Source organism: Peromyscus leucopus, chromosome 1 (assembly GCF_004664715.2).
Source record: "Peromyscus leucopus breed LL Stock chromosome 1, UCI_PerLeu_2.1, whole genome shotgun sequence".
In the NCBI taxonomy this organism is placed as follows: Eukaryota; Metazoa; Chordata; class Mammalia; order Rodentia; family Cricetidae; genus Peromyscus; species Peromyscus leucopus.
Genome location: NC_051063.1, coordinates 51,806,742 through 51,819,978, shown reverse-complemented (window position 1 = coordinate 51,819,978; position 13,237 = coordinate 51,806,742). Strand labels below are relative to the sequence as shown.

General features: G+C 51.9%; 1 protein-coding gene across 4 annotated transcripts in view; it reads right to left on the bottom strand.

Annotated features, from left to right (window-relative positions):
* Pax2 (paired box 2) overlaps positions 1 to 13,237 on the bottom strand; it is an 82,227-nt gene that overhangs the window by 42,562 nt on the left and 26,428 nt on the right. For all 4 annotated transcript variants that reach the window (XM_037207242.1, XM_028891169.2, XM_037207248.1 and 1 more), the window contains exons 4-5: positions 7,503 to 7,588; positions 4,964 to 5,083 (exon numbers count right to left, since the gene is read on the bottom strand). In XM_037207242.1, coding sequence (XP_037063137.1) covers positions 4,964 to 5,083; positions 7,503 to 7,588 — 206 coding nt within the window. The remainder of the gene's footprint in view (positions 1 to 4,963; positions 5,084 to 7,502; positions 7,589 to 13,237) is intronic.

The window sequence follows — 13,237 nt, the reverse complement described above, 5'->3', positions numbered from 1 at the left end:
TCTGACACCTTCACACCAATGCATATAAAATAAAGTTATTTAAAAAAAAATCTGCCGGGTTGTGGTGGCACACGCCTTTAATCCCAGCACTCGGGAGGCAGAGGCAGGCGGATCTCTGTGAGTTCGAGGCCAGCCTGGTCTACAGAGTGAGATCCAGAAAAGGTGCAAAGCTATACAGAGAAACCCTGTCTCGAAAACCAAAACCAAAACCAAAACCAAACAAACAAAAATCTATGTTTTCTGATGGTCTAGGTGACCCCATGAAAGGGCCATTTGGCCCCCAAAGGGGTCATGGCCAAAAGGTTGAGAACCACTGCTCTAGACACCTAATGTTTTAGAAACCTCTCCATAAGAAGTAAGGGTTGAGCAGGGTGGTGATGATGTAGGCCTTTAATCCCTGAACTCAGGAGGCAGAGGCAGGAGGATCTCTGAGTTTGAGGCCAGCCTGGTCTACAGAGTGAGTTCCAGGACAGCCAGCTACACAGAGAAACCTTGTCTCGAAAAACAAACAAACAAATGAAGTAAGGGTTGTTACTACCACACTTGACAGAGGAGCTGGGGTAGAGAAATGACGTCCCCAAGGTCACACAGCTGAGGAGATCTAGGATTCCAGTCCAGGGTTCACAGTTAAGGCAGGGCTGTGTGGAGGCTTCGGCCTGGCAGGCCTTAATCACGCTTCCTCCTTCCTGATGAGGAGTTTTGAAACCTTCTCTTGCCTCAATCTAGGGCCTCTAACCAGGTGCTGGTCATGTCCCTAGCTCAGTCCCCTTAGGGGTTCCAAGCATAGCCTGAGCACTGCTCTTGGGGACTTTTAGGGGGTCAGTGAGGAGACAATCTGCTTCTTCCAGCACCAGCAGTAGCCAAAGCGGCAGGGAGCTGTCCACGCAGTGACGGGACTCGGCCATTTGCAGCCATGCAACCTGTCCGGCCTGCAAATGCACAACCTCACCAGCATGGCACCACCCCATTGCACAACTCATTGTATACCTAATTAATGGAATACAAAATCATGGCCCCCTGCAAGCCCACCCACCCAAGGCTGGTACCAACGCGCCTCCCTCCCACAGATCAGCAGACCCTATGACTTCATTTGGATTTTGGGACACGTTGTAAAACTTCTCTGTGCTTTACCCCACTGCCAGTGGACAGCAGGGCACTGGGCTGTGGCTGAAAAGAGCAGGGGTGGGGTGGGGTGGGGTACAAAAGACACAGTTTTCTGTGGTTGGTTTTGTTTTCTTTCCAGGTTGGGGATCGAACCTAGAACGTTACTTATGCCTACCAGGCAAGCGCTCCACCGCTTAGCCTGTACACCCCCAGCCTGGCTTTAGTTCCTCGGTCTGCAGATAAAGAGGCTATTACAACTCTGTTTTCCAACCACAAGAGCCAAGGTGTGTAACATTCAGGGAATTATGTTTCTTAATACAGCTGCCCATGGCTGTTGGGTGGAAGTGAAGGTTTCAGCAGGGCATTGATGAGGATTTCTCCTCCTTGGATTGATACACAGCCTGGGTCCCAGGCGCTTTGTGCATGTTTTCCTTATCTCCCCCTGGTCTTTCTGCCTGGGGTCCTGGATCCCTGGGAGGAGAGTCCGAGCTTCTTGAGTGCCACATTTCTCCAAAGCAAGTCTGAGTTTTTGCATATTCCCCACAGGCCAGGGCTTGGGAAGGAGTCTAGATCAGCTTCCCATCCCAACCCTGAGTCAAACCTGATTACCCCTTAATGAATATCCCCATGATGCTGTCCACATTCCAAGGGCCAATGCCAGCAACATTCTGGTTATTGCCAGTGCGACACCAGTAACCACCGCCGAGAAGGCCTTCATTAATGCCAGCACACACTGTGGTCGTCACCCTTGCTAATGCCCACCACCTCATTGCCCAATGGTTAGAGCTAAAGAATGGGCCGCATTGTGAGGCGGAAGCCAGAGTGGCTTCCTGGAGGGCAGAGGGACATCCAGCTTGCCTCAAGACAATCTAGGGAGATGTCACTACATCTGAGGTCAAAGGAGGGTCAATACAGTTGATACCTTTAGGACTCTCCCAGAGGAAAATGGCCTGGTCCTCTGGTCCCCCTGGGGTCTAGTCCCTGGACACACATCCCAACACTCTGCGCTCCCTCAGATCAGTTTCCTTTTCACCCAAAGTCCTGGCCCAAGAGCTGAAGGGCACACCTGGGTGTTTGTACAGCCTATGCCCCAGGCTCCTCCTGCGACAACGACAATGGACTGGCCTGCCAGCTGCTTGCTACCTTGGCCTGACTGCAGAGTTGGGCTACATCATCTTGACACATAATTATCTCCCCATTCTTAATCATCTGAGCTGCTCCCTAATGCAAACTGGGCCCTGCTGCTTGGAGGCCTCTGGAGTGGGGGAGGGGAGGAGTCCTCCAGATCTCCCTTTGCATTCTCCTCTCTCTCCTCTCCCTTCCCACCTGGGTCCCATGGATCAAGACTGAGATGGTGGTTGGGGAAAGCTGGCGTCCCTCCCAGGCCCAGCTTCCAGGGAAAGGACAGCTCCATCTGGCCTCGGTTTAAGAGAGAGAGAGAGAGAGAGAGAGAGAGAGAGAGAGAGAGAGAGAGAGAGAGAGAGCGAGCAAGAAAACCCCCACAAAAAAATGACAGGGTCCCCGATGTTTCTTGTAACCTGGTTAGGCCTAACAGACCAGCCTGTGAGGCTCTCACTATCCCTCACTTGAAGATTACAGCTGTTTCCTGCACTGCCCCGCTGCTGGAGGCCCCAGACCAACCCTGCTCCTGTGTCTTCCTGCCCAGATACATTTGGGCTACCTCTGCTTTCCGAGAAAAGCCTGTCCTCTTACATAGCTCAAGTCTTGGTCTCTTCCTGTGACTCTGTCCACTTGGGCTTACTTCTCAGAGATCCCCCTTTGCCCACTCAACTCATCCTGGCCAAAGCCACCCAGCCATTGCTGTTCACTGGCTTGATGCGTGAGACAGACCTCCTCAGCCATGCCCTAGGGCCTTCCTCAAAGAGCAGCCCTTCCTGGCAGTGAGCTTCCTCCCTACTTCCTTTCCCATATAAAGGCCTGGCCAGATCTCCACCACACCATATCTGATGGCCTTTCTACTCTCTGGTCGCAGTGTTTAATGTATGCGCTAGAGTATAAGCTTCCTAAGGACAAGAATCACATCTTGTTTGGCTCCGGGACCTTCTGTACCAAGCTGTTCTCATAGCTGACAGGCAGAGGGGGTGTCGCTGAATTGAACTGACTGGAAACAATGGATGTGAGCAGGAGGAGGGGAGAGCATTCTGTTCCTGACCTGGCTGGCTGGCCCAGCCTGGGTAGCCCCGCCTCCCTTCACCACCCATGAAGGCCCAGGCAGCAGAAGGCACACAAACCCCCCACCTCAGACCAATGAGGGAGAGCACAGAAGGGTTCCCATGACCTTCCGGTCCCCCTGGACATCTCACGCTCTAAACAAGGCAGGTGGCTAAAGAGAAACCCTTAGGGTTGGAGGCAGACTCGACCAAGGCACTCAGGGTGCCAGAGAGCTTGGCTAAGGCCTGCATGTCAGAGGCCCCAGGGAGAACCGGGGCTTAGGGCCTCTCCCGTAACCTCCCCCTGCCCATCAGGGGCTGCCGCCAAAACAACCACAATGAAATTTAGTGAGTGGCAAAGGCCGTGGCAGCCAAATGGATTTGGATATTTTGGAAGAAAGAGAAATCGAGCCAGACAAGCTGTTTCCCTGTGAAACGAGGCCATTAGGGCTTCTGGAAGGAGGCCAGCACCAGGTCATCACTGTCTTGCCAGGCCCAGGTCTCTCCTGCACTGTGTCCCTTCTGCTGGAGGCCAGGACTCTTCTGCTGTCTCTTCACCCTCCCCAGCCCCGCCTGGGTCTGGAGAATCCAGACTGCAGCGTGAGGAATGTCATCTCTGTCCCTGTCTCTGTTCTTTACCCCCTCAAGAAGAGCTTGTCTCTGCTTGGGATGACCACTGAGCCTACTGTCCGTCCAAACACGACATTTTCTGAAGGGAGAAGGAGGCGACGCCTGGTTCAGATGCAGGGACAGTAGCATACATTGAGACTTCCTTGAGCTGATGGAACATATGGTCACTTTCTCCTTGATGTTCATATCTGCGGGTTCTGTTTTACGGAGAGTATCTATAGAATCCTATATATCCTGCAAAGACCAGACGTTACCACTTCCCTAGCTGGGACCATGAGAGAGTTGGAGCAGGAAGCTGGCCTGAGATATTGGTATCTGTGTCCATCTGGGTGCCCAGGCCTCACACTCCAGAAGAAAACTAGCTGGCCACCAATGTACCACCAGTGCCGCAGTACCTGAGAAGCACCTTGTCCCATGCTTATGTTATCAATCTCTCCCATGATTTTCTTTCATCCTCTGTCCTCCTCTTAATTCCCCATTCCTCTTAACTGGGTCTGTGCTATCTGAGGTACTGGCTGTACCTCGAGGGTTCAGGAAGAGACGAGGGAGTCAGACGGTGTCCATTCTCATGATCAAGAGTATGGCGAAGCCGTATGTCCACCTTCTCAAGTGGTTTCAACGGGAGCAGTGTCCATGTGCTACAGAGAAGGGACCCAAGGGTCCTCCATGCCTGTATCACCTGCTACCTCTAACTGGGATCAAGTGAGGTCAGAGTAGGCTGGCCTTCCATCCCCAGGTCAGATACCAGCTATCTCCCCAACCTCTACAACCTTCTCAAGGTAAACAGTGGATGCCACTCCTCCTGGCTTCCCATGGGGACAGCTGGGGTGAGTCCCAGCAGAAGGTGAGACCATCGGGGCCGAGCAGATGGTGAAGCTGGTGGCCCCACAGCAGCCTCCCTCCCTCACTTCAGGAACCAGCAGGGCAGTGGGGGTACCAAGGCTTCGCTGCTAAAACTGATCTCACGGCACAGCAGCTGCGAGGCCAGCAGAAACCGGAGCCCTGAGTCCAAGGACAAAGCATGCAAAGGGGGGCCAAAGCTCTTCCCTCCGGCCTACCTTCATCACGTTTCCTCTTCTCACCGTTGGAGCGAGGAATCCCCAGGATCCCATTGATGGAGTACGATCCCACTGGGTCATTAGAGGCGCTGGAAACAGGAGGGGAGGCCGTGCTGGGAACTGGAGGGGAAGAAGGAGGAGACACCATCAGGACAGCAGTTGTGACTGAAGCCCCAGGCTGGGACAGAGAGGATCTCATACCCCCTTCCTTCTGCTGAGGCTTGAGGGAGGAATCACTCCCACAGACAGACAATGCAGGCTGTTAGCACTTCTGCCCAGCTTCAGGTGAGTGGTGACCAGTCAACCCAGGCCTCCTCAGCCACCTATGGCATTTACTGGTCCCTCAAGCCCCTCCCCTCAGATGGGTGTACTATAGGCCCCAAAACTGCCAAGATGAGCTGTCTAGGAATTGCTCCAGTGACCTTCTCTATGGCATAGTTCCAAGGGTGCCCTCTGGAGCCACGCTTCTAGCATTCACCTAATGCCAAGGCTGAGCAAATCCTTCCAAACACACCCCAGCTCACTGTTTCTCAGTCTCCTGGGTGGAGTCTTTGCCAGCCCTGATTTAGAGTCTGAGGTTTCCTCAGATCTGTCTCTGACACTTGGGGAGTCACGAAGCTGGTCCTGGTGTTCCCCAGAAGCAACTCTCTCTCCCATATGCTTCTGGTCTTGAAATCGATGGAGAAGTTCCTACTTCCCTCTTGGGGACAGACAAGTGAACACATTCACTGTGCCATGATCAGCTCAGGTATAGCTCAGCACACCCCTCCCTCCAGCACAGTGACCCAGGCCTGGTGAACGAGGGCTCCTGACAGCCCCAGCAGAGCTGGTCCAGCCACTTCCATCTCCTGCTGGTCAGGAGAGAAGAAAACCAAGGAGAAGTCAGTGTGCCTGTGCACAGGGAGGTGGGGGTGGGGGTGGGGACCTGGAAAGCTGCAGCAGTTGTCCTGACAGGCCTGGGTTGTATCCCTGAGAGCCTGCGAAGAGTTAAAAGGGCCAGAGAGGCAGAGAGCAGCAGAAGAGATAAGAGCAAACAGGCCAGAAGAAAAGAGGCCAGAAGGAAGGATGGAGAGAGACAGAGGGACAGATCCATAGCCAGACACATGAGGGGAGGGAAGAGGCCTGGGGAGGAAGGAAGAGGTGGGGAGAAGAGAGAAAGATAACTGAAATTTTTTTTTAAAGTTGGGGATATAACTCCATGGAAAAGTGTTTGCCTACCATGCATAAGGTTATGGGTTCTATCCCTTCCTCCCCCAGAATTTTTTTTTTTTTTTTTTCGAGACAAGGTTTCTCTGTGTAGTTTTGGTGCCTGTCCTGGATCTTGCTCTTAGACTAGGCTGGCCTTGAACTCAAAGAGATCCACCTGGCTCTACCTCCCCGAGTGCTGGGATTAAAGGTGTGGGCCACTGCACCTGGCCTCCCCCACAATTTTTTAAAGAAAGATTTACTTTTGTTTTTTTTGTTGTTGTTGTTGTTTGAGACAGGGTTTCTCTGTGTAGCTTTGCACCTTTCCTGAAACTCACTTTGTAACCCAGGCTGGCCTCAAACTCACAGAGATCTGCCTGGCTCTGCCTCCCGAGTGCTGGGATTAAAGGCGTGCGCTACCACTGCCCGGCAAAATTCACTTATTGTTTTGGTTTGTTTGTTTTTCAAGACAGGGTTTCTCTGGGTAGCCCTGGCTGTCCTGGAACTCACTCTGTAGACCAGGCTGGACTTGAACTCAGAGATCTGCCTGCCTCTGCCTCCCCAGTGCTGGGATTCGTGCACCACCACTGCCCGGCAAGATTTACTTTTTTAGATTTCTGTGTATCTGTGCATGAATGTGCACATGCGTGCCTAAGGAGGTCAGAATGGTATACGATCCTCTGGAACCGGAGTTACAGGTGGCTATGAGTCTTGCCTGACATGGGTGCTGGGAATCAAACTTAGGCCCTCTGTAAGATCAATACACGCTCTTAACTGCTAAGCCATCTCTCCAGTCCACCCCCCCCCACACACACAAAAAGATGTTATTAAAAAGATGAAGTAAGCCGGGCGGTGGTGGCGCACACCTTTAATCCCAGCACTCAGGAGGCAGAGCCAGGTGGATCTCTGTGAGTTCGAGGCCAGCCTGGGCTACCAAGTGAGTTCCAGGAGAGGCACAAAGCTACACAGAGAAACCTTGTCTCGAAAAAACAAAACAAAACAACAACAACAACAACAACAAAAGATGAAGTAAAAGAGTAGATTTGAAACAGTGTAGGACTTAAGGAAGGACATTTGGGGAGAGTGAATCAGATGATATAAACGATGATGGAGAGGAAGGAATGTCCAAAGGAGAATGGCTGAGGGATGGCTGGGGGCAGGGTGGGGAGAAAGGAGAGGAAGACACAGACTAGGGAGGCCATGTAGGAGGCACTGATCTAATGTCACCAGGGAGGCCCTAGGAGGGAAAGGAGTGATTGGGGACCATGGGACCATGGATCTCCCTGGGGTGGACAGTTCCCAGGGCTGGGCTGTGTTTTCCAAGTTGATTTCCCTCTTTCCTGAGCCCTCTTACCGATGGTGTGGCCAGGGGCAGTCACTCCTGTCCCTGCGCCATCCGGTGTCGGGTGGAAAGGCTGCTGGACTTTGGTCCGAATGATCCTGCAAAGCACAACAGCATTACACATCACAGGCCCCGTCCGGGCTCACCCTGCCCGGCAGAGGGGCCCTGCTGAAGCCTCACCCACCTGCCCGGCCTTCCTGCCCTCCCCCACTGCTGCAAGGCAGGAGGTTTCTTTCCTGGCTGCTCTGCAATTAGTTTGCTTAGCAGCAGCCCTGGGCAGAGGTGGTCTGCATTCTGTCCTGCCTTGAACTCCAGCTGAACTGCAGCTAGAGTTTGGACAGCAAGAATCAAGGCTCCATCAAGTGGACCACAGCATCTTTTCCATTTCTGGGGGGCTAGTGGCCCACCTTCCTTCCCCAGCCACAATTACGTAGCGCCTGGGACCAGGAACGCCTGGGTTTCCAACTAGGACCAAAGTTAGGGAAGAAGCTTCCTCATATACTGAAGCCAGGAGAGAAGGTCGAAAGGCATGGCTGGGCCACAGGCGACCCCACCATAGCACCTTGTCCCTTAGCCGGCATCAGGTCCCACACAACCGGCTCCTCCTCTGGCTGACTTAGGACCTCCCTCTTTTCTACGGTCTTCCTTGACTCAGACCTTCTTTACCAGACTGGTTGAAGAGCTAGTGCCATCCTTGTGCACCCCCGGGAAATAAAGGAACAAATCATGCCCTCTCAGGAGGGAGAAGCCTATCTTGCAGGAACCCAGAAAAACACAGAGCTCCATCATGCAAGAGACTAAGCCCAGGGACTTCTTTCTCCCTCCACCCTCACCCTCCACCCTGTCCAACTGAGTGTTGCTCCTCTCTACTCTATGGAAAGCCAAGTTCACTTCTACCATCCCAGTAAGTTGCAAGCCGTGAATCATTCAACTTCAGCTTTTTTTTTTTTGAGACAGGGTTTCTCTGGCTGTCCTGGAACTTGCTCTGTAGATCAGGCTGGCCTCCAACTCACTCACAGATATCCCCCTGCCTCTGCCTGTGCCTCTTGAGTGCTGGGATCAGCTCAGCTTTAGCTTTTACTGATTGCTTGTAGGCACATAGCTGGGACCCTGTCTCCCAGGGCTGGAAAGTTGGGAGGGCAGATTTATATTTAAAGGATGCCAGGTAGCCCAAGGCAATGAGGCAGCCAGTGCCAGAGGAAGAGCCACCCCTTGAAGGCAGGGAGAGGTGGAGCCTGGCACAGACCTACAGCAGAGCTGAGCTGAATGCGGGGGTGGGGGGGCATATTAAACAGCAGAAAGTGTACGGGGCTGTGCCTCAGAGCCAGTGCTGGTTCTGGCTCTGTCATTAGAAAGCCGAGTAGCCTCATATTTATCACTTAAGTGTCTTTGTACCTCAGTTTGTCCAAGTGAACAGTAAAGGGCTCTCGGGGCCACAGCATCGCCAAGATCTCTTTCCCCAGGGGAAAAAAATATTATGATTCTAAGAGGAACAGGAGCATGGGGGGAGGCAACGTCATACCCAGGTGCTGGAGGAGGGCGGGAAGTTTAGTGGGAAAGCCTAGGAGGGACACAGGCTGGGGTGACGCCTACACCCCCAGCCAGAAGTGGTAGAGGTGTGGACGGGAGGGAGAAGAAGTGGGCCGGAAGCTTGCACCCGATGATGGAAGCAGCCATTTTCCACTCATTAAAATGTTGTACATCAAGCCAGGCGGGGGTGGCGCACGCCTTTAATCTCAGGAATTGGGAGACAGAGGCAGGAGGATTTCAGTGAGTTTGAGGCCAGCCTGGGCTACAGAGCGAGTTCCAGGACAGCCAGGACTGTTACACAGAGAAACCCTGTCTTGAAAAACCAAAAAAAAAAAAAAAAAAAGTTGTACGCCAATCTTATATATAATCTATAAGGCTCCATATGTACTTCTCTTCATTCTCACAACTTCAGAAATAAATGCTATTGGCTTCCTCTTGCAGATAGACAACCGAAGCTGACAAAGTTTAGCGAAGAAGGTTTCTTTGGGACCGTACTGCCAGTTAGAGCGGAGTCTGAATTCAGTCTCTAAAATCTGCGTCTTCTGCTACTTTGTCATCATTCCCTCCTCGTGTGAGGATCAAGCCTTAGAGGTCTGAAGCCATGCACAGTGCTCACTCTAGAGGGACGTGGGCAAAGTGGTTGATCTCAGGAAGCTAATATGTCGGCATGAGGTAGTAACAAGCTGCTCTCAAGAAAGAAAGAGGGGAGAATCTTCAAGAGTGCGAAGGGAAAGAAGCAAGGGAGAGCGGCCAGGGTATGGCGACTATCTGGAGTCAAGCATGGCTCTAAAACACTCCCGTGTCGTGGAAGCTGTGTGGCGTGTGTCACCGTGGAGAGCAGGGATGCAGGAAAGTGAATGGCATGGGAAGAAAGTGTGATGTTGGCTCTGGAGGTGTGAGGTGGGCAAGTCCAGGCATGGCTGGCCCAGAGGAAAGGAGTTCATAGGTAAAGAAGCGTGGAACAGTATGGGAGGCTGCAGTGGTGGCCACCGGAAGCACCAATGTAGAGCAGGGTAGCCTGATCTCAGTAGATGGAGGAAGCCATGCTAAGGATTTAATCTACAGTGCCAAGGGTGGCCATTAGTGACTGAGCCAGACAGCTCGAACAGGATCCTGGCAAGAGGTGTATGGAGGAGAGGGGAGTTTTGAAAAGATGACTGTGGTGTGGAAGTCACAGGATGGACCAGTAACTAGAGTGTAGGAAGGGTCATTCAGGGCAGGAAAGAGGCGCACCAGAGAAGGAGAAGAGACTGAGGTTGCCAAGGAGACTGAAGATGATGCAGAGCAGGGCAGAATAGTGGGAGGCTGGAGCGAGGGACCAGGGCAGAGTTAGACAGACACAACAAGAATGTCACAAAGGAGCGTCTGACAGCTTTGCACTCTCAGCAGAAGGTGGAGGAGAGGTTTTGAGGCTGATCACTGAGAGCCATATGACCCCCACCTGCAAGAAAGTCTAGAAGGTAAGACTTCTACCAAGCAGCTGTTACTATACAAGCATGCAGGGTCTGGCGAACCTGCAGTGGCTCTGCTTATAGGCTGACAGGCTTTGGTTTAAGGCGTCCCAGGGCTGGGGCTGGGGCCCACAGATAACTGGACTGGCTGGTGGAGCTCCTGTCTTTATTACCAGAGCCTCTGACCCCCGAGGCACTGATACAGATTTAGCTGAGGCAGCAGCTGATGGAAAATCGCTATGCCCTGACAGCAGCTTGGGGGTGCATGGGAGAGAAGTTGGGCAGGGCGCCTGCTATGAGTTACTAAAGCTCTTGGTGTCCATCCATGACCCCAGGGAGTGGGCACCTGCCAGGTCCCAGAGCTGATCATCGGGAATTTAAGAACCAGGGTTGTGAAGACCCTATGGTTATTTATATTCCTCCTACATTCTGTGCTCAACGTGAAAGACAGGGTACTGCTCCCCGTTCCCAACCAAGCAGGCTTTCCCACACAGAGTGCACTTTCCTCCTCCATTTCAGCGAGAGCTCACCCTGCTCGGTGCTTTATCTTGCTCCCAATACAGGGACTGCTGGGATTTTAATGTCTCCCAAGGATGCATGTAGAGCTAAAGGAATTTGGGTTTTGGTTTTGGTTTTCTTTTCTTTTCTTTTTTTTTAAGATGTATTTATTTTTATTTTATGTGTAGAAGTATTTGCCTGTATGTGTGTATAAGAACTATGCACATGCCTGGCACCCATGGGGGACAGAAGAGGGCCTTGGATCCCCTGGAACTGGAGTTGTGAGCCACTATGTGAGTGCTAGGAAGCAAACCTGGTTCTTTACAGAAGCAGCCAATGCTCTTAGGCATCGAGTCAGTTCTTTCACCCCTGACTTGTTCTGATTTTGTTTGTTTGTTGTTTTGAAACAGGGCTTACCATATAACTCAGAAATACCTCGAAGCTGGTGCTTCCGTCTCCCAGGTGCTGAGCGGTCATAGTCCAGGTGTGCACCACCACCCCTGGGCTAGTGAGGGATTTGGGATATGGGCTTCAGGCTCAGTCTACCCGAGTCAGAATCTCAGCTCTGTTTCATCCTTCCTAGGAAGCCCTTGGACTTTTCTTACTCCTTTATCTGTAAAATGAGGTAGCTGCTACTACGGACTTCCCAGGGCTATGGTGAGGATTAAGTAGGATAATTCATGTAAAGTGATTAGTATGATGGCCGGCTCAATAAATGCTAGCTGTAATAATAATGTTCACTTGTGTTATTATCCCTATGGGTGACCCCTATGCCTAACTGCTTTCAATTTAGGGGCAGGGCCAGGTGCAGGCAGGAGGCCCCCCTTCTCAGTATGCCCCCAACTGGATCAATGCCGGTACTCCCTGGGAAGAAACGGAGAAGACGGGATGGACAGCAGCAGGAGTCACAGGCTGACCCCAGAAAGGATGCAGTCAGACTCCCCAGAAGGCAGACTGGGGCCTGGCCTGAGTTCCACCTGAGTGCACTGGGATGGACCCACAGAGGGCTCAGGTGGTGGCAGGGCTTCAGAGCACAGGATGATGAGCAGATGGTGAGGTCACTTCCTCTTTGGTTAGACTCCCAGGAAACCTCCACTTCCTCCCACCTTGAAGATCAAAACAGTCTCAGGTGCTCTGTGAGACGGATGAAGGTCTGCTTGAGTCTCCTAGCAAGCCTGTTAAATTGGTGAGGAGATAGCTCCGTCTTCCGCTGGGAACTCGGACTCCTACTTAACCCTTCTCTGTCTCTCCTTCCTTCTCCCACTGTTTCCTCTCTGACCCTCTCCGTCTCTTCATCTGTCTCTGCCCCCCTTTCTCTCTCTTTGTCCATCTGTCCATCTCCTTGTACCCTGAAGTCCCACGATGGCTGTGTGAGTTTATTGATTCCCGGGAGCTGGGGGAAAGCGGGAGGTGGGGTGGGGTGCAGGGCTCAGGGATGGAAATAGAAGGCTATAAATTATTTGTGACAGGAAAGCAATAGTGGCAGAGTGCTGAGCACAAGTCCTGTGTCACTATTAGATTCCTTTTAGCCTGATGACACTGTAAAAAAGGTTAAGTGTCTGCTGGAATCGTACACCTGGGGGGCCGGCTTGGCCTGGGAGCAGAACAAGCCACTGAGAGCAGGTATATCAATTCTCCAGGCCAATAATATTCCTCTCATTGATCGCCACGCAAAGTTCAAAAATCTCATTACAGCCAGGCAGAGCGGGAACTTTTTACAAATCAATAGAATGATATAATGTATGTATACATAGTACAAATGTATCTATTCATCTATCCATCCATCCACGGTCTGCCTCAGGGTTTCCAGGTTAGCCTACCCATCATATTATGTTATGTATAATAGTATATTGCATTATATTATATGATAATAAATGATGTGCAAAAACTTCCCCTCAGGTGGAAACAAGAAGCAGTCCTATTAGCATTGAGATGACCTCAGACAGCTCACCTTGGGAGGAGTAAGGTCTAGGTGGGCTGCTAAGAGCGATGCCTCCCAGATGAGACTTTTGTGATTAAAAAGCACTGTGCCCTGAATCTTTCCTGTGTGAGATGCCATGTCCTAAGCACCTCAAACATTTCATCTGCTCCATTCTCCCAGGAACCGCTTTTGCAGATGGTCATAGGCCATCTATCTATTTTATAAATGGCAAGTCAGAGATTTGAATTCAAACAGACTGATCCCAGGGCCCACCTCCTCAACTGCTCAACTGTACTGCTTCCAGAGAGAAACTTGCAAAAGCGCAGACTCCCAAGCTCCTGGATCCT